This window comes from Scardinius erythrophthalmus (assembly GCF_964197995.2).
Source record: "Scardinius erythrophthalmus genome assembly, chromosome: 8".
Taxonomy (NCBI): domain Eukaryota; kingdom Metazoa; phylum Chordata; class Actinopteri; order Cypriniformes; family Leuciscidae; genus Scardinius; species Scardinius erythrophthalmus.
The window spans coordinates 19,059,029-19,086,998 of NC_138228.1; the positions used below are offsets into that span (position 1 = coordinate 19,059,029).

General features: G+C 36.5%; 3 protein-coding genes across 5 annotated transcripts; 2 read left to right on the forward strand and 1 right to left on the reverse strand.

Moving 5' to 3' along the window:
- The first annotated feature begins 1,253 nt into the window (after window positions 1-1,253).
- On the forward strand, window positions 1,254-13,807 carry cers3b (ceramide synthase 3b). Of its 2 annotated transcripts, XM_081371911.1 has the most exons (11): window positions 1,254-1,376; window positions 2,188-2,355; window positions 2,604-2,721; window positions 8,529-8,647; window positions 8,769-8,826; window positions 11,759-11,809; window positions 12,058-12,150; window positions 12,533-12,661; window positions 12,841-12,947; window positions 13,029-13,182; window positions 13,304-13,807. In XM_081371911.1, exons 2-11 carry the CDS (start codon window positions 2,192-2,194, stop codon window positions 13,412-13,414), a joined length of 1,104 nt encoding a protein of 367 aa, XP_081228037.1. In that variant the 5' UTR covers window positions 1,254-1,376; window positions 2,188-2,191; the 3' UTR covers window positions 13,415-13,807. The 2 variants fall into 2 exon arrangements, with proteins under 2 accessions (XP_081228037.1, XP_081228038.1); XM_081371912.1 differs by lacking the exon at window positions 1,254-1,376 and having other exon boundaries at window positions 2,235-2,355; window positions 2,552-2,721.
- caps2 (calcyphosine 2) lies at window positions 13,589-21,855 on the reverse strand. 2 transcript variants are annotated; one of them, XM_081371909.1, is made up of 16 exons: window positions 21,654-21,855; window positions 21,524-21,564; window positions 21,390-21,435; window positions 20,940-21,038; window positions 20,527-20,745; window positions 18,911-18,978; window positions 18,728-18,817; window positions 16,688-16,762; window positions 16,514-16,609; window positions 16,314-16,392; window positions 16,125-16,240; window positions 15,979-16,055; window positions 14,984-15,135; window positions 14,687-14,806; window positions 14,476-14,572; window positions 13,589-14,261 (listed from the first exon to the last, which is right to left on the reverse strand). In XM_081371909.1, exons 1-16 carry the CDS (start codon window positions 21,699-21,701, stop codon window positions 14,098-14,100), a joined length of 1,587 nt encoding a protein of 528 aa, XP_081228035.1. In that variant the 5' UTR covers window positions 21,702-21,855; the 3' UTR covers window positions 13,589-14,097. The 2 variants fall into 2 exon arrangements, with proteins under 2 accessions (XP_081228035.1, XP_081228036.1); XM_081371910.1 differs by lacking the exon at window positions 21,390-21,435 and having other exon boundaries at window positions 21,654-21,845.
- Window positions 21,856-23,906: 2,051 nt separating this feature from the next.
- glipr1b (GLI pathogenesis-related 1b) lies at window positions 23,907-26,189 on the forward strand (the record flags this gene model as incomplete). The annotated part of the gene is made up of 5 exons (XM_081372349.1): window positions 23,907-24,104; window positions 24,589-24,828; window positions 24,934-25,049; window positions 25,220-25,305; window positions 26,065-26,189. 5 exons carry the CDS (start codon window positions 23,907-23,909, stop codon window positions 26,187-26,189), a joined length of 765 nt encoding a protein of 254 aa, XP_081228475.1.
- Window positions 26,190-27,970: the final 1,781 nt, after the last annotated feature.

Here is a 27,970-nt window from a genome sequence, read left to right on the forward strand (position 1 = left end):
TAAGTAAATTTTAAAAAGTAAAATCATAATCAACCACCCCTAACCGTAGTCAAAATCCTAAAGGAATGTGTACAGGATTCCTATTGGACCATACTTGTTTATTCATACTTGAATATTGATAGGATTACAACATAACACACACCAAAAACTATGATTATCAATAGAATAAAATGCATTTGAAGGATAGGATATTAAAATTAATTTAATAAAACTGGGATTTCCTTTATCTCTGCAGTAGTAAGACATTTTCTGAGAAAGATTGCACAATTATCCAGTAGGATCCTGTAAAAAAATTCAGTTTGATTCAAATTATTTCCAAATGGAATATATTTGTATTGGTTCCAAATTGTGACTGAAATTCTTTACACACTTTAAGATCTTTTGATTAGCATACTTTGAAAAGTATTGCATTGTAACTGTCTCGCTCCTAGTAGTATGTACAGCTAAAAGAAATCCTACAGGAGGCACTATAGGAGTTTAAAAATCCTAAACAATTTTCTTTAATTAAATTCCTTTTGTCATATGTCCTGCATGGGCATTTCGGCACATTGCTAATCACATTGCTACAGTGTTCTAAAATATCTGTGTTTCGTTTTGGGTTGGAATCCTGTAAATTCCATAAGTATAATTTTTATTTGTTTCAAAATTATGATGCAGCTGGAATCCTGTAAACATTCCTGTCGACTAGTGTAAGTGATGCTTTCTTACCAAATCACTCAAAAGTTATTGAGAACCGATAGCAGAGTTTTCCTGTAATTCCGCTTGTATTACATGACCTTAACAACACCAAGGTCACAGTTTCGACTCTCAGGTAATGCACACACTGATTAAAAAAAAAAAAAAAAAAAAAAAAAAAAAAAACATGTATAGCTTGAATAAAACCATGTAAGTCGCTTTGAATGAAAGCTAATCTGCCAGGTGCCTTAATGTAAAGAACTAAAACAAACTGCAAGTAAGAAATGTCAGAACAAATTGAACATTTCTCTTATTCACCTTGTGAGTCATTAACCTGTTTAGAGCATGCAATATTTCAAGGTTCATGTCCTCTCTCTCTAACAGCCTTTCTTTGCCTCGATCTACCTGAGTTGATTGTGGCCCCTCCCACATATCCAGTTCTCTGGCCCTCTTTCAAGACACACACTCTCAGGCGGTTCAATGAGCTCTTTGTGGGGGGGGGGGGTTGAGGTATGCGGTGAAAGTGTGTGTGTGAGTCTGAGAGAGAGTGAGAGAGTTCACTTGTTCTGTTAGTACCTAGCGGACTGGGCACGACTCTGGAGGATCAGCTTAAAGGTGTGTGTGTGTGAACAGAATTACAACAGAAGGGGAGAGAGAAGTGTGTGAAATCTAGAAAAGGACAAATCTGAGAGCAAAAGAAGGTATGGATTTCATTCTGTTTGGCATGTGTTTCTCAGTCTTTGGCATGTTATGTGCATCTGTTTGTCATGGTAACCATAAACAGTCAATACTTACTATAAGAACACATACTGTAATTTGAGCTACACTGCTTTCACTCCAACAAAATGCTGCTTGAATCAGAGACTTGTGCTTTTGTCTTTTGTGTGATAAAAAAGAATGAATCTTGTATAACACAGAAGACAAAAGCGCAAGACTCTGGTTCAAGCAGAAGCGAAACCAGTGTAGCTGAAGTTACTGTATTTATACTATTACTAATAGTAGATACCATTGTTCCATTTAGCTGTCGGCTTTCCAGATTGAGTCACTTAGGCTTAAAACTGAGTCTGAATTACTTTATGTAAATCCAGATTTGGATACTCCCAGCGAGACTTAATAGACTAATGTCTACTGTCTGTCTGTTCAAAACTCTTTTTCACACAGCCACACACTCTTTCTGCATGTTATTGTATATTTGAGTATTTGCATGTCAATTCTATGTTTCATTAATATAGTCTCACGCTAATATTTCTGACACTGTTAACATGAGCACGTTTAAATGCACAGAATGTTCCAGTAAATTTTGCAGGTGTCTTTTGTGTTCAGGGAGTGAGGTATCATATTACAGTATAGCTACTGCATAATACTTACAATAGTGTAGAAAAACGGACTCAAACATTCTATTCACTTCCATTCAAATCATTTCAACGACTATTGCTTTACAACCTCCAGATTGCTCTTTCTTCCTTTCTGCTGAATGAATAAATGTAGATGATGTTTTTGTGTTTTTCACAGGGCGATGCTCAGCGAGTGGTTTTGGTGGGATCGGCTGTGGTTGCCGAGGCCGGTGACGTGGGCGGACCTAGAGGACAGTGAGGGGTGTGTCTACGCCCGTGTGTCCCACTTGTACGTCACTCTACCTGTAGCAGTACTGCTGCTAGGTTTAAGGGCATTATATGAAAGGTACACACACACAAGCTAAATGATATTGAAAAGACCAGCATTAACATACATGCTGGTTTTTGCTCATTTGGCTCTGGTGGACTCGTATATCCATGCTTTAGCAAAACTGAAGCTGGTAAAGCCAGTTGAGCAAAAAACATTTACATTATGCGTTCTTATATTTGTTAAAGTGCAGTGAACGGTTTCTGGTTAACAGCAGGAGAAGGCATCACTCGTTGTGCCTTCACTGCCTTCCCCTCATTCAATAGGCTGATCGCGGTGCCACTCGCTGAGGCTCTTGGGGTTCGAGACAAAAATCGCAAGAGAGCATCACACAATCCAGTGCTGGAAGAATACTACAAAACACACTCTAAACATCCAATACAGGTAACATCCCAAACACATCACTTGAACAGCGATCTGATTACTTGAAGCCTGTGTATATAATGCTTTTTAAATGTATTTAAAGCTACACTGTGTAATTTTTTAAATTGATTCTTAGCAAAAAACACTTTGTTCTTTCAAAATTATATGTGCCCATTAATGTGTAATTTACGGTGGCCGAGAAGGGTCACAACACAAACAAACGCCACAACAACTACATATGCAGAAAACACATGCAAACGCCGCCACAACTACATATTCAGAAAACAGGGAAATGACAAATAGGGAAACGAACTGCAAACTGCAAAGACACAACGGAAATGTTTCCAGGGGGCCATCATCAGTGACGGCTACAAGAGGTAAGTGTTTCTCTTTTATTATGACAGACTTGTCGATGTGCTCTGATACCGAAGTGGTTTTGTGTGTTTTCAACATATTAAGTTATTGTCCCCATAACGTATTAGTCCACGCAGATAATTGTTAAACGTTCTGCCAACATTGTTAGCTGGAAACTAGCTGGCTAGCTCGCTTCTGGTCACTAAATAGATGCATTACCGGCATTTGTACATTGTTGTCCTGATATCTGAACTATTTATTTATTTTCCAGATTGAAATGTTCTGTCCGTTTTGTGCTGCAAACCACTTCGATATCAGAGCACATCGACAAGTCTGTCATAATAAAAGAGAAACACCAGAGAATGTCTAATAAGGCCGTAGACGGGCTCTGGAAACACTTACCTCTTGTAGCCGTCACTGATTATGGCCCCCCTGGAAACATTTCCGTTGTGTCTTTGCAGTTTGCAGTTCGTTTCCCTATTTGCTCGTGCTGTGAATATTTGCAGCATACGTGATGTGAAATCGACAAAGTTGTTTTCTGAATATGTAGTTGTGGCGGCGTTTGCATGTGTTTTCTGAATATGTAGTTGTTGTGGCGTTGTGACCCTTCTTGGCCACTGTAGTAATTACTTCTACCAACTAATCAAGTATTCTCGTAAGCGTAGAATCTGCCATTTAGAATACATATGAGCGAGTCGCTCGAATGGCGGCAGCCATGTTGCGCCTCCATCTTGAAAATACATTAGCCAAAGAGGGACATACCTGGAAATTCAAGCTTCGCCTTTCGCGTTTTTACACTCAGTGACACCGTGACGAATGCGAGGGGGAGACTACTCGCCACTGCCGGTAGATTTATAATAATAATAATTCGTTACATTTATATAGCGCTTTTTCTGAGACCTCAAAGCGCTTTACATAGATGGGGGAATCTCCTCAACCACCACCAATGTGCAGCATCCACCTGGATGATGCGACGGCAGCCATATTGCGCCAGAACGCCCACCACACACCAGCTTACTGGTGGAGAGGAGACAGGGATGCAGCCAATCAGTATATGGGGAGGATTAGGAGGCCATGATGAACAGAGGCCACTGGGCAAATTTGGCCAGGATGCCGGGGTTACACCCCTACTCTTTTTCGAAGGACATCCTGGGATTTTTAATGACCACAGAGAGTCAGGACCTCGGTTTAACGTCTCATCCGAAGGACGGTGCTCTTTTGGCAGTATAGTGTCCCTGTCACTACACTGGGGCATTAGGACCCACACAGACCACAGGGTGAGCGCCCCCTGCTGGCCTCACTAACACCTCTTCCAGCAGCAACCTGGTTTTTACCACCACCGTAGGAGTTAAAACGCCCTCGGAATGGGTGGGGCTAGAAAGTAATATTCAGTTGGTAGTCATAAACTATTTCACCGCTAGATGGGAGAAAATCCTACACAGTGTAGCTTTAATCTGGAACAGGTCCAGGGGGCTGTTCCATAAACCAAGATTAGAGTATAAGCCAGGCTTATTTTGGTTAGTCAGGCTTATTTTTGGTAGATTCGGTTTCATAAAGCAAACTTAAAATAGTTCAAACTCAGTTACCCTGGCAACTTATGCTGGGAAACTAGCCTGGTCCAGGGCAGGCTAACTGTCAGGCTAAGCCTCAGCTGTTACACAGATCCTCTAACACTGACCAATAGGAACACAATGATATTACCACTGACACTCTCTCATATCATTATTGGACTTTATTAACCACTATTAGTCCAAAAATAAATACACAGTATATAAAAAAAAAAAAAATTAAATAAGGCTACAATGATAAATTAGACAATATAGACTTATATATAGATAGATAGATAGATAGATAGATAGATAGATAGATAGATAGATAGATAGATAGATAGATAGATAGATAGATAGATAGATAGGCCTAAATACAATATATGTACTACAGGTTTTTTTACTGGCTGAATGTTTTGTGCCCAAAATTTAATTAGATTGTTTTAAAGATTTATGAATACATTTCTCTCTGGTTTTGTTTGGCAGCTGTAGTACATGTTTATGATTAGAAGAACATTAGAACACAATCTGAAAAAAGCTTTGTAAAGCAGAAGTTAAAATCACAAAATTAAAAATAAATAATTACAAAAGCAGAGTATAAATTTTAACTGGGAAGATGAATCTGAGCTTAGTAATTGACAGTATATTAGCCTACATTTGATTTACCCCATTACAATAGTTATTACCCCTTTACAGTTATTGCTATCATAAAAATACACACAGGTTTAAAATTCTAAATAAGGCACATCTAATGTCCAAATAACAAATATTTTAGTATATATATATATATATATATATATATATATAAATAAATAATGTACTTTATTATGTTTTTCAATTCAAACACATTTAACACAATTATACAAATTGACAAAAGACATCATATTTTCCCCCAATACATATTCCTTATTTTTCCTTCTACTTTTTTTCTTTTTGTGATAATACCCACCAACACATAGCCTAAAAACACACATGATTAGAACAATAACCAAAAAGTACATAGACACTTTTACATATGATTTAAGGGGGAAAAGACAAAAAACAATAAATAAATAGTAATAAAAATTTAACATTAACATATTTATATCAAACTCTTATAATGACACATAATTCCTAATAGTTATTCAAGTAATATTATTTGAATATCAAATATTCAATATTAAATAAGTAAATAAATAAAATAACAAATAACTAGAAATAAAAGGGAGGGAGGGTTATATAAAAATGTAGTTAATGTAGGCTAATATATATTCCTTTATTTTATGGAATATTCTTTGATTTTAGAGTTGCACATATCTTTTCAAAATGTATACATTTGCTCTTAATTTAATGTTATCCTCTCCATAATGTACTTTAGAAACTAAATCTACTCATTTAAAACTGGGGATTCTTGCTTTCTCCAAAAAAATATTGCATTAAAAGCTGTAATTCTCAGCATTCTAAATAAGTATACATCATCTTTATTAAGTAGCATAGGTCCTATACCCAAAACTATATTTTGTATCTTATATTTAGTTTCTTAAAAAAATCTTCCCTGAATTATAGGCTACTTCACTGAAGTACTTCTGTTCGCTAGAAGTTCACTGCAACTTATCCAACATCCTAAAGATAAATTATTATAATTAGAAGATATTTCTAGTGTTATAAAATATCGCATATTAATTTTCCAAGCAAAATGTATATTTTAGTCAGAATTATTGCGCTCCTATTTGGCGCGCATGCGCGCAGCAGCGCTCGTTCAATATGAAAATAGCAGCAAAATGGATACATTTGCATGACTTTCGAACATTTACAGATGGAGAATATAACTGTAAAATGTCAGTTTTGAACTAAGGGGGGGGGGGGGGGGGGTGCATGTCACAAACGAATAAAACATCACAAAATATACTCTGTTTGATGGTGGATCGATTTGATCCACGATCGACCTCTGGGGCTGCTTAAGAAACGCGTTCACACGCAATTATCTAGACTAGATAAACCTGGATCAAATTAGTGAGATTGCGTGAGCTTCAATTACCTTTTATGGAACCACTTTAGCCCCAACTCATTTGTTAGGCTCATTCAAGTCCGGTTTTGGAGTTTAATCCCCGCTTTTCTAAGCGGCTTTTATGGAACAGCCCCCTGATCACGTCACTCCAAAAAAAAAAAAAAATTGTAAAGAAAATTAAGATTCTTTTAAGGGCCTTTTTTTACTTTGTGTTGAATTAATTAAAATAATTTGAAGTTTTTCATTTTAAGATTGTATCAATAATCAGAACAAAAAGCAGTTGAAGGATGACATGCATAAATCATTTATCCGACGCTTTTAAGTTGTTGTTATTCTTTAACCTCCTATTCTTTAAGGGTAAAAGTCGTTTTTAGAACTGATATGAAAACGTAGGATTTAACCTAAAGGTTTAGATAACGAAAGTTACAATCATTCTTCCCTTCAAAATTATCAGTAGTAACAGATAAGATTCTCAAAGCCTTTAAAGGTGGCAAAGTTATTTATGATGTTTAAATATACAGACAATAAAATGGAACACTCCTCAAATTCATCTAAACGATCCGCATCTACTGCCTGGAAATGACTAAATGTCTTATATTTAGTCAATAAATTCAATTAGAATAATAAGACACTTTATATAGCTGTTACCAATCAAATGAAATCACTAACTAAACTAAATTCATTTTTGGCACAGAAGCTGCATCTGAGTTTATTCAACGTTTGCATATCTCAAACTCAATATCACATTTGCAATTGTGCACATATTTGTGAAAACAGCTCTTTAGCTGTGATATTACTTAATATCATATGTTATAATATAAAAATCAAGATCTCATACAGACTTTTTTTTTGCAATCATATCTTGAATTTTGTGGCCTTTTGTATTTAGAAGATTTACATCCAATCTCAGTAATGATGTTAACAAATAAATCATATAATGCACCGGCAATTTAGTAATATGACTGCAGTTGTGGTCTTGACCCGTCTTGAAATAAAATCCCGAGTCCTCTTAGTCTGAGACCAAGACAAGTCCGAGTACAAATGCGGTCGAGACACTGACTCAAGACCAGTCTTCTTGAGTTCTACAACACTGAGGAAAATGGGTGGTGATCAATAGGGCAGAAGCACATGACATATTCTCCTCAATGCATGTTTAAGCAATAGTTCCTAAATTGTAAATAAGAATACTTAAATATCTCTATTTAGTTCACCACAATACTATTAAGTTTCTAAACTGTCAGAAGTTACATGTAGATAAACACACAAGTAGATAAATAGTATGTAGAGTGAAGCACAGGTGTCATGTGAAGCAAAAAGTACAGATTAGTTAAAATTTTGTTACTGTAATGTGAAAAATTCAAATGACAATCATAACAATAATTATAAAACATTGGGAATCACAATTAAAGTCACCATGAAATCAAAACTTATTGCAGTTTTTATTATTATTGATTTATCTGTGCACATAATTTTTCATAATCTTTAATCAAAATAAGATTTACCTTATGATATGTTAAATGTTTTCATTAATTATTGTAACAGTATTGGCAATAGCCTACATTATAACAAAGCCTTGAACATAAACAGTATGTTTAAAAACATGATTCAAACTAAATTTTATGTTTTAATACACATTAGATTATTTAAAGGTGCGACCATATGTAGGTACGCTATAATGTATTATAACTGTAGCTGAGTTATTTATGAAAACATAACATACTACAATATGTATTTAAGGCATAACAAATATCTTTAGATTAGATTAAGAATTCCTTTTGTAATGCATTATATATAAAAACAGGCTTCAACAAAAGTGTTAAACCATCATTAATAGAAACATACAGTATGTCCTATTCGCTGGTCCAGTACATGTAAGGCCGGCACATACTGACATATGAAGTTTATGTGTCTAGGAATGTTTGTGTGTGTCATGTAATTAGGCGGATATAAAAGGTGTGTGTAAAAAGCTGGGCTGGTCGGAAAGGCAAGTGGAGCGCTGGTTCCGCATACGGAGGAACCAAGACAGACCTGCAGTACTAAAGAAATTCAAAGAAGCCAGGTATATTTACACACACTAAACAAACTTTCATTATTGACTCATTCGTGTTGACCATATTTGACCTTCTCCTTTTTTCAAACTTGCATATTTGTTATTAACAAGAGTATTTTCTTTTTTGTAGCTGGCGGTTTGCCTTTTATCTGTGTTCGTCTTTCGGAGGCGTGTTGGCTTTATATGATGTAAGTGTTTTTTGCTGTATAGACAGACCTCGGACTGTCTCTGAACACCTGAAAGACCTCCAAACAGCTGGGTGTAAGTGTGTGTGTGAGTGTGTGTGTTACAGCACATGCAGAGATTCTCAGGAGAGACATTGAATCAGCATGTGTGTTTGTGAGAAATGCCTGAGGAGTAATTAGGAACATTTTCCCACCTGTGAACAGCTCCGTCCTGATAAAAAGATCCATAATTGGTCCACAAATAACAGGCATGGACAGGCCCTGCACACACACACAGAGTTGTGTGTTGACACTTTGAAGAACACATAAATCAATTAGTTGTTTTTAAGAGCCTATAATTAAACAATGTCATGTGAAAAAGTGCAGGTTATCACCTCAGACCTATTTTTTACAGTCTATGCTTCAGACCAACGGCATGAGTGTGAGCAGCTATGATATTGCTTTTATGAAACTTTACTTGTATTGCATATCCTTTCATATTAAGGTTTGTATATGTACATATATTATGGTAGATGAATTAAATCAATACAACATATTTTTAAACATCAATTTATAATTTAAAACATTTAAGACACAGTATTGCCAGCAACTAATTTTTTCCGGATGGATCCAAAGCAAAGCAACTAACTTGACTATCTCTGAGCAACAATGAATCAGTGTTTCAAACAAGTATGGTGAGTGAATGAATCAGTGATTCACCGCTTGATTCAATGCCGAATTCGTGTCTGAAATTGCGTACTGAGTATGTACTACATTTGAATTTACTTCTCGATTGAATAAAATAGTAATGTGTTGAGTCCCAAATGACGTACTATGCATTATGCACTTATACATGTGTAGTATGAACTAGAGATATAAAGTTATTTTTTCCGGTAATTTATAAGCGCATCATCCGGTATTTAAGTGCACTTTTTCGTTTTTGGAATTTTCAGTGTGAACATATTACTCGCGCTATGCTACAAAACGGCATATAATATTGCATTAGGTACACACCTCTCGGACGTACTACATCCGCCATGTTGTCACTGTGTCACATGATCTACCAGCGTCAGTTGAGTTGCTTCACTTCAGCCGTTTCTCAATACCAAGTACGCAAAGTTCGGACTTGAGTCCTTGGTAGTTCGGACTAACAAGTTCGACTCAGGAGTACGAACTCCCGAGGACGGGAGGACGCGAGTCCGGTAACTGCAAATGGAACAGCGGCGTACTTGATAGCGTCACTCAGCTTGCTCTGGCTACTCCGGTTATCTCTTTATAGGCTACAAATAAAACAAAGTATGTTATAAACCACCACTTTGCCTCTTTTCATTTTCATTTAAAAAAGATCTTTAACATAATGGCCACACAAATGAGGTTCAGGCAACGCAATTGATTATCTTCACTGCATATTTACAACAACACGAAATATAAAGCACAACCCTGACTCTTTTTGTTTTCATTTTAAAAATATGATGAATAAAAAACATTATAATATTAATCATTAAAACGAACATTTAGCAAAAAGAGACAGGGTTGTGTCATATATGTATAGTGAAGAGAATGTAGGCAACATAGGCTATTATAATAAAATATTTGATATGTTTTAAATATATAAAATAAAATGACATAACCTTTTTTGCTAAATGTCAGTTTTAATGATCAATAATAGCCATTCTAAAAGTATAAGTAGCCTAAAAGGTATAAGAAGCTATACAATAATAAAGCCAACGATTCAGTCAAACATAAGTCAGCTCTCTAGGCTACATAGTTAAATAGACTAACGTTAAATAAAGCTATAACTTCACTTTGCCCTCAGCTAAAACGTTTTGCCAGGGAACAAATAATACATTAATGAGACAAATAAAATAAATAAATCGCCTGTTGGATATACACAAGACGATTTAAATCTCATGTTATACCCAGACTGTAAAAGGTTATACCGCTAGACTAGAGACATCCGAGCCAGCGGCAAGTCAGCAGCAGAAGCCGAGGAAAGGCTGTTCTCGGCGGGGTAGGAGCAGGGTAGGAGCGCCGAGCGTCCGATTTCCTGGTTCTCACAACTCCGAAAACGTCAGATCAAATTTTCAAATAGGCGCTATCTTTATAAATAAACCAAAGATTTGAGCTTTAAACAACTACATTCTCGCCTGAAATACTCTTAAAACTACATTTCGTGACACATTTATAGCAGTATTTTTAAATTACGCGGGGTTTCTCCTCTGCTATTGACGCTTGCTGGTTGGTGGTGTGAGATGCATTCTGGGATACCTGGCTTGTCAAGTCCGCACAAGCACAAGTCACCTCTTGATGCATCCTCGGTAAAAGGGGCGGATCAAGAACACATCCGGGGATTCGAACTGGACTTGGCTAGATGTGAACTTTGAATTGGCACAGTACTAGGGCAGCGACTGATGACGTTTCACAAGTCCACAAGTACAGACAAGAACGCATATTGAGAAACGGCTTTCCATTCATAAATCTTCTCCCGTATTTTCTTTTTTGCTGTTGTCTCCTTTATTGTTGTTTTGGTTGATATTATGTGATGTATTCTTTCTCTTTTGTATGTTCCCGTTTTCAGCATAAAAAAAAAAGCTACAAGACAAACAAAACTAAACACATCTGTTCATCTAAAACACTAATTCCAAAACGTAATTCGGACATACTACTCTGTTTGCATACTGTTTTTCTGTTTTTCGCATACTAAATATTAGGGAAGTATTCGATCTCCGATGCTATTTAAGGGCACAGGGGGCGATTTTTTTTAACGAATCTGTTGATCAAAACGATTCAATGATTCACTCACTTGTCGCCATCTAATGGCGCAACGATGTAACTTGGATAAAGAATCACTGAAACATCCTCACCGCTTATAAACTCTGAAATCTTTCTTTTATTTAATGGAATTATTTGGTTATAGAAATAAATAAACTGTTAATTATATTGTTTTGTGCAACAGAAACCATGGTTTTATGATCTACGGGAAGTGTGGGCAGGATTTCCCAAACAAGTAAGTGTAACATATTAATGAAGTTTTAAAAACACTAACGTTACCTTCTCATAGTGTTTTAAAAGAGTAACTTAGCACAGTGAAAACCAGTCTGAATATTTGCATGTTGTTCCGGGAGGGTTGTGTTTGTGCAGGCATGTTTGTATGGCGGTTGGTTTTTTAAATATGTTTGTTTTGTGTGTTTCTATATGTGTTTCTATGTGTGTGTGTGTGTGTGTGTGTGTGTGTGTGTGTGTGTGTGTGTACAGTCACTGCTGGACTCTCAATACTGGTATTACATCATCGAGATGAGTTTTTATAGTTCTTTACTGTTCAGTGTGGCTGCAGACGTCAAACGGAAGGTAAGGATGCACCAATATCAGTATCTCAAGTTCACCTTATCAGTTATGAGTATTTCCCTATCTATATCACTTAAAAGATTATGTATGAATGAGATGAATATGAGATCGGTAAGGTCACATCAAGGTCATAAACAAACACTTTTTATCAACTAGCCTGCAGGTAGCACTCCTATTAATGTCATAACATAGTCAGCAAGTTACTTTACACAAGTCATTATAATGCAATAATTCATGCAGTTTAATGTTTAATAAATGGAATCCAATTGCATTTATTAAAATAATATGCTTTTGGAGATTTGCAAATAACTGATATATTAAAATGGCCATATCTTAAGACATATGTCTGTCAAGGAGCTCTATTTCTCTCTCTGTCTATTTGTAGGACTTTAAGGAGCAGTTGGTCCATCATTGGGCCACTTTAACTCTGCTGTCCTTCTCCTGGTGTGCAAACTACATCCGCATTGGCACACTGGTCATGCTGGTCCATGACACATCTGATGTCCTACTCGAGGTGAGAGAGAGTGAAAAAGTGGAAGAAAAGATCACCCAAAAAATAAAGCCAGCAAGAATTTTATATGCTGTTCTTTTGAAATTACTATTCATTAAAGAATACATAAATCCATAATTTTTTTTTTTAATGTATATAGGGTATTTTGCGTTAAATGTTTTTGTTTATCTGTTTTCTCTAAGTCTGCTAAGATGTTTAACTATGCTGGATGGGAGACGATCTGCAACAGTATATTTGTTGTGTTCGCTCTGGTCTTCATGGTAACCAGACTCATCATCTTCCCTTTCTGGTAAGTGTGTGACGGAGGTAAATGTGTGGGAGATTTTATTGTTACATAGGGTTAAATTGTGTGTCCGTGTCATGTGTGCAGGCTGATCCACTGTACGTGGGTGTATCCTCTGGACCAGTTCGAACCCTTTTTCGGCTATTATTTCTTTAACGTCATGCTTGTGGTGCTGCTGTTATTGCACGTGTTCTGGGCCTCCCTGATCCTCCGCATGGTCAAAAAGTTTCTCTTCGGCAATGTGAGTATTCATTATTATTCAAATAAGATGTTGATATTCTGATTTAGATCATTTTTGGTAGAGGGTAGAAAAACATGTATACACTTAATGCACAAGATTAATTCTCTTTCTTTCTCTTCAGCTAAAGGGTGATGAGCGCAGTGATGAAGAAGAGAGTGAAGAGGGCTCTGAGGAAGACTATACGCACACATACTCTAATGGGTCTGGGAATGGACTGTCTAATGGCCATTGACACTGAGGGAAAGCTTCAACAAACAGACGCAAATTGACTTTTGATGCCATGCATGCATATAAGTCCATATTGGACATGATTTATCTGTGAATTTTTTTGCATATCCTTTCATATTAAGGTTTGTATATGTACATATATTATGGTAGATGAATTAAATCAATACAACATATTTTTAAACATCAATTTATAATTTAAAACTTGTTAACATGTGCCAATCCACGCAGTAGTTAAAATTTTCCACATGAAGGCTGATCCGATTACTCCAATCTTTAGTGTCCTTCAGAAATCATTCTAATATGCTGTTTGGATGCTCAAATAAAATTTTGTGCTTAATCTTTTTGTTAAAGATTAGAAAGCACTTATTTGAAATGTCTTAACTGTCACTTTTGATCAATTTAATGCATCCTAGTTGAATAAAAGTATTAATTTCTTTAAAAAAATAAAGTACTGACCCCATTATTTTAAGCAGTATTCTACATTGTATCATGTCGAAGCTAAAGCATTTGGTCAATTCAGAAGTAAAATCTTGCAATATGAATGGCTATTAATATGAGTAATATAAAATGACTTTACATTAAGCTGCAACACAGCAAAACCTATAACAAACATATTACAGTGTGCATAAAAGCTCAATATTTTACTCGTGTTCAGAAAGTGTCATTCTATAAAATGGACAGATAGTCTCAGATACTCCAGGTAGCTCTCAGATTGTTGATGTATTCTTCATCATCAGAGATTTCAATACTTAGACCCTCGTAATAGTCCTCAAACTCGGCATATGACACAGTCTTGGTGACCTTTCCTGCTTCCCGTACGAAGGCCAGAATGTCAGGGTTCGAAACGGCTTCTGTCAACAGTCCGAAATGAGAATGATACAGTATTATCTTCATAAACATGTTGCCCCTGTGTGAGTTTGTTTCACTCATTGCCTTTATAAGTGTATCTGTAAAGTGAACTATATAGCCTTTCCGCAAATAAATACTGAAGTACCAAACATTCACCAGTACCAGACTTCAATTGCATCTGCCTGTGTGCAAGAGACTAAATGATCAGTGGCTCACCGTGTGCTGCGTCAGACTCTTGTTTGCCTCTATAGAATTTTTCAATATCGCTCAGGAAGATGGAGCCGGTTTTATTTGGGTCAAGCTTTACATAAACCTAAAAACAGAGAAAAGATAGGAACATTAGCAAACGGCCTAAATGGAAATTCAATAACTCGCAGAGCTCGACGGCGTCCTCTGGAGGACGAAAGCAGTCCGGCTGGTCTGTCACCTTCAGGAAAACGGCTTTTCTGTTCTCGCTCATCTCCCCAGTAACGGCACGCATCACATCAGCGGGGTGCACCCGCCTCTCTGCACGCCGACCCACAATCCTCCACACCGCCTCGAAGTCCTGTCACACACAGCACACGCTAATGTAACGGCTCAGTGCACTCACATTATGTTCTACATCAACATGCCTGGTGCTTTCCTACAGTCTCATTTCAGATAGATAGATATCCTTCAGGACATTAAAATATTGACTTTTTTTACATTTTGAAACATGTTTTATGAGATTTTTTCTCTTTACCTCTTGAGTAAGGCACAGTTGCTCCATCAGAGATTGTCTGAGCAGAACTTTTTGCTGAACACTATCAATCTTTATATCTAAGTTCTGCAGATCCCTAACTAGATTGATTAGGGTTTGGATCGCATGTCCCCTCAGCCGATCGCGCACTGCACCTGCGAAAACATCCACCAATCAGAGCACTGGATTCCTTGTCAAGCTTACTGTGACTGGTTAATGATTAATGTGCCATCAAAATACAAGGTCACTTTAAGGTGAAGTGTGTAATTTCAGGTAACTCAATACAGCTTTTTAAATCTTAAAATGTGATGCTCAGTGTAAGACCGATAAACGCGATTTCAAAGTGGGTTGTTGGCCAGTTGCAATGATATGCACAAAAATAGATATATATAGACAATTTTTTTGTCTGTTCAACATGTTTATTTACTTGTTTGACACAATGTAATTTCTTTAATGATCTTAATATATATTTTATAATCATTTAGGGAACCCACAGCGTATAGCAAATACTGATATACGTTACCATTCAAAGGTTTGGGGTGAGTAAGATTTTTTATAGATATTCATAACGTTACAAAAGATTTCTATTTCAGACAAATGCTGTTGTTTAGAACTTTCTATTCTTTAAAAATCACAATTTCTACAAAAACTTATTCTGAAGGATCATGTGACACTAAAGACTGGAGTAATGATCACCGGAGTAAATGACATTTATAAAATATATTAAAATAGAAAACCTGTATTTTAAATTGTTTTTATTACTATTTTACTGTATTTTATCTAATTAATGCAGCATTGGTGAGCATAAGAGACATTTTAAAAAATCTCACCGACTCAATACAACTAATTGGCATATCGTGTAAATAATTTGATTAAAATTAGCCTAATTTTAACATAAAAAATGACATACCTCATGTGTGAGTGGACATTTTGGATGAATGCTGATGCATTTGAAAAAAATGTTTGTGTGCAAGAGCGAATGCGTGTTAAGGATTAACCTTGAATTGCCTTTAGAGTGTTTCGATCATTGATTTCCTCTTCAGAGAGACAATGTGGACCTTCCCCAGACTGAGTTCTGTGCAAAAGAAACACTCTGTACTCTAACTTGTGCACTCATGTACATATGTGTGTGAGTGGTACATACAGCAGGGCTCCCTTGGCTGTGTCATCCACATCAGTAACTCTGAGAGTCAGGCACGGCTGCTGTCTCAGACTTTGGGGGAGGTGTGGGTCGTCTGTACAGAAATGAAGCTCGGCACCCTGGGAGATGCAGGCAGAGTGTTGATGAATTAATGTTATTCGGTGAGTGTGTGAAAGATGATGAGTGTCAAACCTGTGAGATGTCTTGAAGGCAGTACGGCCTCCCTCTGTTCAAGTACACACCACGAGCGATAAAGGGCAACGCGTTCCATCTGAAAGAGTTTCGATTAACATTTAACTTCACAAAAACACCTCAATTTGAAGGGAAAATATGTAGTATGAGCAAACAGTGATGTGTTGTATTTGTACAAATGCAAAGCATCATAGCCTGACCTGTTTTTCCCAAAATGTCGGTACTCGTACACGGTCAGTGTTTGGTCACATGTGAAAAAGAAGCCAATCAGTTTTCGGCAAGCCTCACGTCCACACCTATATATCAAACACTCACGCATTACAAAATAAAACACCAAAATAATAGTTGAATCTCAGTCACAATACTATAACTACCTTGATAAAATCCTGGCTTGAAAACAGAGCTTGTTGGATAAGGTGTTCTCCGTTAAAGACATCCGAGTTTTTACCCTGTAGATACAAAACAAAAACCTAAATATCACAAATCACAGTTTTATCAAAGGGAGCAAAATGTTAGCAGGCGCTATTTTCAGTTTCTTTCTTTAACAAACATAATAGTTCTTTGGATATTAAATTACATTTAAATACTTTTTTTTTTATAAAACAACTATTTTAAATTGAAACCAATCAAAATAGACACTTAATATTTTAATTGTTTACCTGCATTTCAGGTGACTATTAACCGAAATGAGAAAACCATGAACATGCGAATATGGTGTTATATTATTGAAATATTAGCTTAAAATATTTACTTGGAAGTACCCACTGACATTTTGTCAAAGGGGTTCAAGTTTGTGAATCACTGTGCTAAAAGAATAAATGAAGAGTTCAGATGCAAAAGCCTCTAAGTGCCATCTGAAATTTTCTTCTAGAATGATCATTTTTATCAAGCTCGTATATTTAAGTTCAGTAATTTCACTTAAATGACAATTAATAGGTAATTTTCATTGCCATTTAAGTGAAATTACTGAACTTAAATATACAAGCTTGATAAAATTTATAATTTTAGAAGAAAATTTCAGATGGCAAATGTAAATTTTAAAGCAATGGTTCTTAAACAGTTTCAGGTGGTGAACCACTTCACAATAAAACAAAAATCACAAACTCACTCTACATCCTTGAACCATGATCGATAATTTTGCTAGACTGTATTATCTAGAATGCTACTAGAAACGCAAATGTAATATCAATAACTTTTTAATTAAAGGCACACTGTGGAGAATTTGTTTTTGTCAAACAGCGACCCCTAGAGTCACTGTGGAATACTTGCACTGTCGTAAATAGAAACGCAAATGTAATATCAATAACTTTTTAATTAATAATTAGCTTTTCATCAACTCTTGATGAAATCTCCTGCAGTTCCCTCACAAACCCCCAAGGATTCACAAACTTCCGTTTTGTGATTTAGCAGATGCTTTTCTCTAAAGCATTTTTCTTTTAAATATTGTGTTCAGGGGGCCTTTTAGTCAAAACGTTTGAGAACCACTTATCTAAAGTGACTTACAAATGAGGAACATCCCAAGCAATTTGTCATAAGAGTCAACCATATTTCAGAAAAGATTTCAATTCTAATTGAAATCTTTACTTTTATGTGTGTACAATACTGAAAATAGATTTTTTATATTTTCTTAAAGGTGCATTGCGCAAGTCTCTGAGTTTTTGCAGAACTATGCCCCCTTCTGGCGACACACGAAACTGCAACCAGAGTTGTGCACGCGGTTACGTGGAGTTTACGTTGGAGTTTGGGATGAACTAGAAGCCGGTCTCTTTGAATCCATCTTCTACTTTTGCCAAAGTCGCTTGAGTTGTCTTCGCTGATGCGGATAATGGCGGCGAATACACAAACCTGCCAGACATAGCCAGGTGAGCGTGAACGCGCATGACGTCACGCCCAGTCGATTCCGTCCCGAATCCCTCTTATTTATTCTACTGTACAGGATTATAGAGGCAATCGCAGAGATCATAGAAGGGCTCATTCAGCCCATCAGGCAATTGTTTAAGCATGTATGGGTTAGAAAAACGGGTATTTTTAACATGAAAAGTTGCTTAATGCACCTTTAAGAAACGTGAGTGGTTCTTGCCGGTACTTGCAAAACTTACCATCACGATTATTGTGTGCTTGTGGGTGGTTGCAAAGGCGTTGCTATGTGGTTGTGAGGGTGTTCTGAGTGGGTTTTTTGCACACTGACATGCGGTGATTATTGGTTTGCTCAAATCAGTAACCCCAAGTATGAGCAATAATGGAATAATAATAATAATAATAATTATAATAGAGCTTTTTTAAGCAAAAAAATACAAAAACAAAAAATATAAGTGGGGACATAACCACTGTGACCTTCTCCAAACCTATGAGTATGAGACAGAAGAGGAGAAAGAGCGTTTTGTATCTGAGTCATTTATGTGTGTGGGTTTTACTTAGTGTGGTGAAGAGTTCTCCTGTAGCGTGGTGGGACACTCGTGGGACTGGCAGACACAGCATTCTGTTCTGGATCGCTAATGACAGCCCTGCGTGAGTATCAGAGAACCCTCACGACGTTATTACTAACCACAGACTGACAAAAATGGAACAGAGAGAAGGCGAGCGAGAGAGATACTGACCTCGACAGCTGGTCCACCATAACCTGCTCAATTACTGCCTGCAGTTTCCTCTCCTCGGTAAGCCCCTCCTACTCACAAACACACAAATATATCATCCAATCACATTACATGCTCACATAGGACTTATGGAGCTTAACAAACACCCTCCTCCAGGGGGAGACAACAATCCCTGGTCAAAAACACTGCCAGAAAATGTTTGAATGAAAAGTCAATGCCATAATTGCCCAAGTAAACTGCTTTTGTGTGGAAACATAATACATGTGTGGATAAAATAATAATAAATAAATGATATATTTACATTTTAAATAATTATACTTTTTAACTTTAAAGCAGTTCTATATATATATATTATATATATATATATATATATATATATATATATATATATATATATATATATATATATAAAATATTGTGAAATATTAAATGAAAAAAGGAGGGGCAGGGGAGCGCTTCCTGGACTCCAAAGTTTGGTTAAGATAGAGGTGCTCTTAGGATGGGAAACTAAATACCAAAAATAAAAAAAGAACTAAAAAAGAACGAGAGTGCCTTGGAGTTCTTTTTTGATTATTGTGAAATATTATTACGGTTTAAAATAATGGTTTTCTATTTTAATACACTTAAAAATATTATTTATTTCTGTGATGCAAAACTTAATTTTCAGCATCATTACTCCAGTTCAGAAATTATTATAATATGCTGATTTGATAGTTATAATGAATGTTGAAAACAGAAGTGCTACTTAATATATCTTTTTTGGAACCTGTGATACTTTCTTAAGGATTCATTGTTGAATAAAAAGTTAAAAAGAACAGCAAACTTTTCAAAATATAAATATTTTCTAACAATATAAATATTTACTATCACTTTTTATCAATTTAACATTGCTGAATAAAATATTAATTTCTTTCAAAAAAGAAAGAAAAAAATTACTGACCCCAACTTGAATGGCAGTGTTACAAAATATTTCTATTAAAAAAAAATGCTGTTCTTTTTAAATTTCTATTTATCAAAGAATCATGAAGAAAAGTATCACAGGTTATAAAAATATTAAGCAGCACAACTGTTTCCAACATTGATAATAAATCAGCATATTAAAATAATTTCTGAAGGATCATGTGACACTGAAGACTGGAGTAATAGTAATTCAGCTTTGCATCACATAAATAAATGATATTTTAAAGTACATTAAAATAGAAAACTATTATTTTAAACTGTAATAATATTTCACAATATTACTGTTTTTTCTGTATGTTTGATCAAATAAATGCAGCCTTTATGAGCATAAGAGACTACTTTCAAAAACATAAAAAAACAGTAATGTTTCCAAACTTTTGATGGGTACTGTGTATATATACACAGTACCCATCAGTACCCATCAAAAGTTTGGAAACATTACTTTTTTTTAATGTAGCTTATAAAGTGCACATGATCCAACTTCCCACGACTGCAGACGATAGAGTGTTTTGAAGAATACACTGATGGATAGATGATCCAACTTTACTATTGTGATTATTTCAATGCTAAAAAAATGAGTTTGCAGTCTCCCATTATAAGAAAATTTCTGGCAGAGAGTAAGGAGGCACGTTTGGATTGGGACCCAGTATTAAACTCACCGCATCCATCATCTTGCTGTTCGGCCGTATGGTGTTGGACTGGTTGTAGATGGGTTGTGCTGTGTTTTTAGAGGTGAAGGTAGATGAATCCAGGTTTGGTTTGTGACTGTACAGTGGACTTCTCTGTGCCTGGACTCTGTGGCTCAGCTGTTGGGATTCTCCATGATCCACAGCAGGAATATGATTTTTAATTGTGTCTTTCATCTTGGACGAAAAACACTGGGAGGGAAAAGCACAAGATGCCTAATTTAAACACTGCCTATATTTTTAGTGGGAAAAGAAAAAAAGTTGGCTTTATGCAGGAAGCTCAAAAGCCTCAAAATTGCATTGGGAAAAAAAACTACCAGTACCAGTAAAAAAGCATATAATGATATAATATTGGGTGAACTTTTTCGGTAATCTTGAATAAGCACCTGCTTTGACTGTGTGGAGGCTGGAGAGCCCCAACTCATGCCTGACAGCTCTCCTGTGACACTCTTGATAGCAGCATCCTTTGGAATTATGGCAGGATGCTGTAGAAAATGACATGTTCAATAGTGTTAGACCTGCTTCGACTCTATTTGCAAAATCAAGTCATTAAACTCACTCTAAAAAATGCTGGGTTGTTTTAACCCAATTTTGGGTCAAATATGGACTAACCCAACGTTGGGTAAAAATTGCAATTTAAAAATGGACAAACCCAGCCGTTGGGTTACATTTTTAATGTAACCAATGTAATTTGTCCATTTTTAAATTGCATTTTTGATTTGTCCAAAATGCAATTTGTCCATTTTTAAATTGCATTTTTAACCCAAAGTTGGGTTAGTCCATATTTGAACCAAAATTGGGTTAAAACAACCCAGCATCATGTTTTGTTATCCCACCTCCTCTTCCGCGTCGTGCAGGGTCTCTAACTTTAGCACTGGAACTCTGGGAGCGATATTTAATCAATATAACCATATTAACAACTCTCTACAAACAATATGTTTGCAAGCTTATCTTAGTTCTCTTAACTTACTCTGCTGGCCTCGGCCCGCGGTCTGCCCCACTTGTCTTGGACTTCAGTATAAATACAAGCAAACAGAAAGAATTATTAAAGCTTAACGAGTTAAAAGCCATCCATTACGTTACAGGCATTGCGCACTTACCTGTTGCACGGTTTTATGTAAGGGTGAAGATTTCACGTTTGCTTTCATTATTAGTGGAACTGTAAACTATACTTATATATATGTAAATTATATAGTTGTTCAAAATGAACAGGTTTAAGTACGGTTTTCACTCCCGCGCGCACGTTGCTGTGGTGGTTACAAACCAAACACAGAACACACACGATGGCAGCCATCGTTAAAGGATTGTGGGTAATGAAGTCTGAAATTAATACACTAAAATAAATGGAAAAATAAATACAAATACCCTGTTAATGCATTTAAATGTCCTGCTAAAATATATTTAACAAAAAAATAGCTCAGCTGACATTTAAATTAAATTAACTAACTCTAAATGCATTTTCAAAATAGACATTCTAAATATGCACTGGCTAAATATGGCAAAACAGCCATTTTTGTAACGGTTTATTTTACATTTAGACATAAAATGTGTGTGCGCGCGCGCGGGGGAGCGAGAACTTGTGCGTGAGACTGGCGCGTAGCCAGTAATGGGCCAGGGCGGCACTGGCCCACCCACATAACTCACTGGCCCGCCCAGGCAAGTTTGATCAAAATACATTTTTAGTTTATTTTTATTATTCAAATGTATTTAAGAAAATATATAAATATAAACCTGATTTATTGTTGACTGGTGTGTGTGTTTAATTCTGTTTCCGAATAAAATGCGTGAAAGCCTCCCTCCGGAACGTAATTGGTTGCTATGGTTGCTAGGGGTTCCGAGTCCGACAGGCAGACTCTCTAGGCGGCGGGCTCTGGCGGCCTTTAGTTCTTTGAAAAATAACTCTGTGACTCTTTGGACTATGATGAGATCATTTCTGTTTTTAATACTAAACCCAGGCACTTGCATCTTGTTTTGTAGAATGAAAACAACAAAGGTAGGCCAGTTGTTTAACTAATTTCCTTAATTTTTGCCCGTGAAGTGATTTAAGGCGAGACACGGCAAAAACATCGGGGTTTTTTTTCACTGGTCAATTTTAAGATTTTGGGCTATTTGTCTTCTTCAATGCTTTATTTCAGACTTGTGGTGAAAAAAAAAAAATCCAAAATACACATTTAGGTCTTTATTTTACTACATTTTGTCTATTTGCGTCTGTATATTTCTCCTAAATTCAACAAAAGTTGGCGTTGTTAATCAATATGCTGCACCGCGATCGCTTTCTACACCTGTCATAACACAAACACCGTTGAAAAGCTCTCTACTTTCTCCTGTACACAATGCTGTCGGATCCAAATATGGTAATTTCCTTTAATCAGCAACCAATCGTGAAAGTACAATGGGGCATTTAACTCTAAAAGCGAAATCTCATTGGCTGATGTCAATTTCTGACAATATGATTCGTTCAGATGCATCACGTGACGTGCTCTGACATTTTGATGTGTGTTTTTGACTGTTTTTGACTGGGGTTCTGTTCAGTTGTTGGCCATAAATTCTGTGTTATAAGTTTTGATGTGTTTTAGGTGGTTTGTATTGTTGTTGCTGATGATTTGATAAGATATTGTGTCTGTAAATAGTTGTTTCTGCTAAAAGATATGATTTTTTACATTACAAATCTTTAAATGCTGTTTTCTCAAAATTAGTTGTTTGTCATTCTCCAGAATAACTGAGGAAGTTTTATGGTAATATCTATTATTTTAAAATGTTACCCTATTCACCTGTCTCGCCTTAAGTTACTGGTGTGTTGTGTACTGTATAGCTGAATGCCTTATAGGCTAGCCTACTGTACATTGTTTAGTTTAAATTAGTTGCAATTTTTTTGGCACAAAAGCTTAATTTCCACCAGGCTGATTGCATTGTATATGGTTGATTTAACATAAATTGGGGAGTGTGTTGTTATTCATTTCAAACCGTGCTTATTAATATATTATTACTATTTACTTATTAATTATTATTTAAGTAATTTTTTTTCTAGGAAAAACTATTGGCCCACTCACTTTTTCACTGGCCCGCCCAAAATACAATTTCTGCCTACGCCACTGGCGTGAGATGAAGACAAAGAGCCCCGCGCATCAAATTCTTTCGTGACATGGTGGGTGGTTCTGCATCGGTCTTTTAAAAAGCCCCTGTACGAAGACAGATAGACAGACAGAGAGAGAGAGAGATCGACAGACAGAGAGGGAGAGAGAGTGGGCAAATCCACGGGACCATGACGCACAGGTCAGCGCGTCTCTTGCAGTGATGCTCCATTGACTCATTTATCCAGAGCGAAGCAGCGCGGCTCAGGACAGTCTCCTGCCATGGACTCTCTCGGCGGTCTTCTCTTACAGATATGGGTTCTTCTGTACGGCTCATTCGGCGTTCTGGCTCTCTTACCGGGAATAACGGAACCGGAGTTCATCCGCAGGTGTGTGCAGGCGCATAACACGCAACGCTCGCGCGTCACTCCACCTGCGGCCAGTGCGCGCTCCATGGTAAGACAGGTGTTCGGGGCGCAGGTATTTGATGCATCGGTTATGTTTCGTTTACATTAATCATTCCTCAAAAACATGTATGTGTTTATAATTGTTTGCGCAGCTGTTTTAAACATGTTGTTTACTCAACCTTGTTTACTCATGTTCAGCATCATTTGTCTGTGAAATCCAGTGTCCCAGTTTTTCATATGGTCATGGTATAAAATCTGCTCATGGTAATTACACACATTCACCATGCTACCCGAACAGCATGTTCTTTTGTTTTTGTCTCAGAGTGTTTGGTTTAAGAATATAATGTAGGCTACAACCATCATTCTGGTTGTCATGGCAATGGAGAGATGTTTTTGTATGAGTGGAAAGAAAAGGCTCCCTATTGATCTGGATCGTATTTTTCAAAGTAGTAAAAGAATGGAGAGAAAACAAAGGGTCTCCTTGTTTGTGATGGTGCTTGAAGAGGGTTCTGACAGACATTATTGTTGTGTGGATGTGTTTGTGTGTATGTCTACAGTCCTGGGACAATGAATTGGCCAAAGGTGCCAGAGACCGGGCGAGACACTGCAAGGCCTCTCATCATCCTGGGCTGGCGTATTTCGGGCACCCGGCATTCGGATGGATGGGCGAGAACATCTGGCTGGGCGCTCCGTTTGCTGCCTTCTCCGTGGAGAACGCCATACACAGGTGGAACAAAGAAGGAGTGTACTCACTCAAAAACAACAACTGCTCACGGTTGTGCGGCCACTACACACAGGTATGTTCTACGTTATTACAGCTTTGTATGTAAATATATATCAGCACGGAACATTTGTTTTGACTATCTATCTCAACCTTGTGTGTTTGTACATGTATGTTTCAGTTAATGTGGTCTACAAGCTTCAAGCTGGGCTGCGCTGTAAATGTGTGCTCTAAAGGAATCGAAAACTTCTCCACTCACCCAGAATCCACCATCTTTGTGTGCAACTATGGCGATACGTAAGTTAGACTTCATCATTTTACATTTGCAAGGATGTAGCCAAATGTTCAAGACTGGGGGGGATGATAGATAACAAATAGTGAGTGTTATCTAATAAAGTACAGCACAGGTCAAAATATTACTTTGTCTACCTCTTGTGGTGATGTTATTCCAACATGCTTTATTGCAGAGGACAAGTTCATGGTGTTACTCCAAACATAGCAGGTGTGAGCTGCAGCGGTTGTGGATCAGAGATCTGCCGAGACAACGTCTGTAGTAAGAGCATTCACAATGACACATCACAATAACTATCACACAGCAATATTACAGTAATATTACAGTGCAAACATAGTTCACAGTTTAGTCTTATTAGGTACAACCTTCCCACACCATCTGAACAGATTGTATATAGATATAATATCTGTATGTATTGATATTGTATATACTGTATAGTACATAAATGTGTGTGTATATATATATATTTTTATATATATATAATGTATATGTATATACATATATATACACACATATATATATATATATATATATATATATATATATATATATATATATATATATATATTCTTTTCATATATATATATAAAATATGTGTGTGTGTGTGTGTGTGTGTGTGTGTGTGTGTGTGTGTGTGTGTGTGTGTGTGTGTGAGATAAAAACTTCCCTTATTTACTGTACAAAGGAGATTACTCCTGAGCTTACTAATTTTGTGTAATTTTATGAAGTCAGTTTGATGAAGTCATATTAAATAATATATCTGACTTGAATAAAACCAGTTAATTTAGACACTACACATGTAGGTTTTTAGACTATATTACAGTCATAGCTCTTTTCTCAATACGGATTGTTTCAAAGCAGCTTGAAAAAATCATAATGTTAATGTTTAAAACTTATTCATATCTTAATGTCAGCTACATATTTTTATTTAAAGATGTATTTTTTATTATTATTTCCATATTTATATCAATTTTGCATATATTCCCTTTCAAACCAACATCTTAAGGTCTCTCTTTACAGGATATGATTGGTTCCCTGGGTGGGACCATGGCCCGCCCTCTTCAGCCCCCAGTGTTTCCTTTTGGCTGACTAATCTTGGACTGTGTTTACTAGGAGTTTGCTGGCACTTTTATGTAACACATTAATGTCATCCCGTGTTATCTAATGTCTCAAACTTGAACCTTAATCTTTGAATCGCTCTCCATCAGTTATATACGGTTAGATATTAAAATAGTAATCACTGAAATATTATCATATATATGTATATATATATATATAGTTCCATTTCTGCTGTGTGTAAATCTGTAAGGTCTATAAATACATTTGGTTTAAATAAGTGGAATTTTCATTTTACTTCTAAGATTAATAATCATAAAAGTGCTACTTGAATAAACTTGGGTTGTTTTATACTCTTACTGGTCTTCTGTGATCTCATTTCTAAAGTGTGTTACAACCATTATGAAGCGTGAACATGTGTGACTGTGTATGGTGGCTGAGAGTTCAGTTGTTGTGTGTTTCACACACATACCAATGAAGTCACGACGCATTCCTGATGATTTTACCGTAACCATGGCAACGGGTGTACGTATAGCACACTGTAGGCCGTGAGTGAGAACAGCTATGAGTCACAATTTACGAATTATGTTTTGAAGTAGTTTATTTTTCTGAGTAATCAATCAGCAGTGCTCTATTAGTACATGAGTAATGTGTCATCCATTATTTTAGGATGTACTCACACCTACAGTGCAGGTCAGAATTAAAAAAATCGAACCTTTCATTGAAGTAAAATAATAGAAAGTGGGGGGGAAATCACATTATGAAATACATGTTTTTCTCCAAAACACGTTGGGAACAGTTATTTGCCCCCTTTTATTAAATACTTTTTGCAACCTCCTTTTTCCAAGATAGCAGCTCTGAGTCGTCTCCTATAATGCCTAATGACTGTAACGACTGACTAAGACAAGTCAGACACAAGTATTTGTTATAGTTTGACAACTGATATTTAGAACTCACTCTGGGAATATGTGACCCCATCCCCCCAAACAGGGCAAGAAGATCTTAGTCACCCCGGCAACGATCAGATAAGGAGTTTTATGGCTCTTAGCAATGTGGACAGGTCCTCTGCTGCAAGACCCATAGATATTAGAACAGACCCTCCTGCATTCATTTATCGATGAACTGATTAACATGAAATTAACATGCATTCCAGAACATTTTTTGAATGATTTACTGTCTTGGGTTGTGTCTTGTAATACTATTATCTGTTAATACTATTATTTCTTTGATACTATATAGAAACCACAGCCAACGTAACCCCAAACATACCATGTTTGGTCTCTATAAATTGGTACTTTGAAGATCGAAATGATTGTGTACATGATATTCCGATAGCTGTGCAACATATTAGTATTACCAGAATCTTTCTTAGTTTCGTCTTCAGAAACCAATCCAGCGTGCCATTGCCAATGAGCATGCTTAGAACATAGCATCATAAATCTTCTCCACAGAGGAAACTCCCACCAGAAAGTCCACCCTTCTCATTGGTCAAGCAAACCCAGAGAGGTGTGGCCGTTCTCAGGCTTTATTAGAGACCAGTTGCAGCTCCAGAGATTTTCTGTTGCAGGTGCTATGCTCAACACTTAAGAGAAGGTGCTTTGAATTTTGGGGCGTTTCATTATGGAGGTCGCATCGGACCACCATAATGAAACACCATCATGAACAACAGTTACAACACCATAATGAAAGTATACACATGCGTACATGCCCACATTAACTATACTCGTTCTGCGACTATAAGTATATATATATACTGTATATATATGTAAAAGTATTTAACGCAATGGCTATAGACAGGGATGCAACTACCCAGTGTCAGAGGGGTATGCAGCAACAATTTTGGCAATCATTAATCTGGTGCACTTTGAGA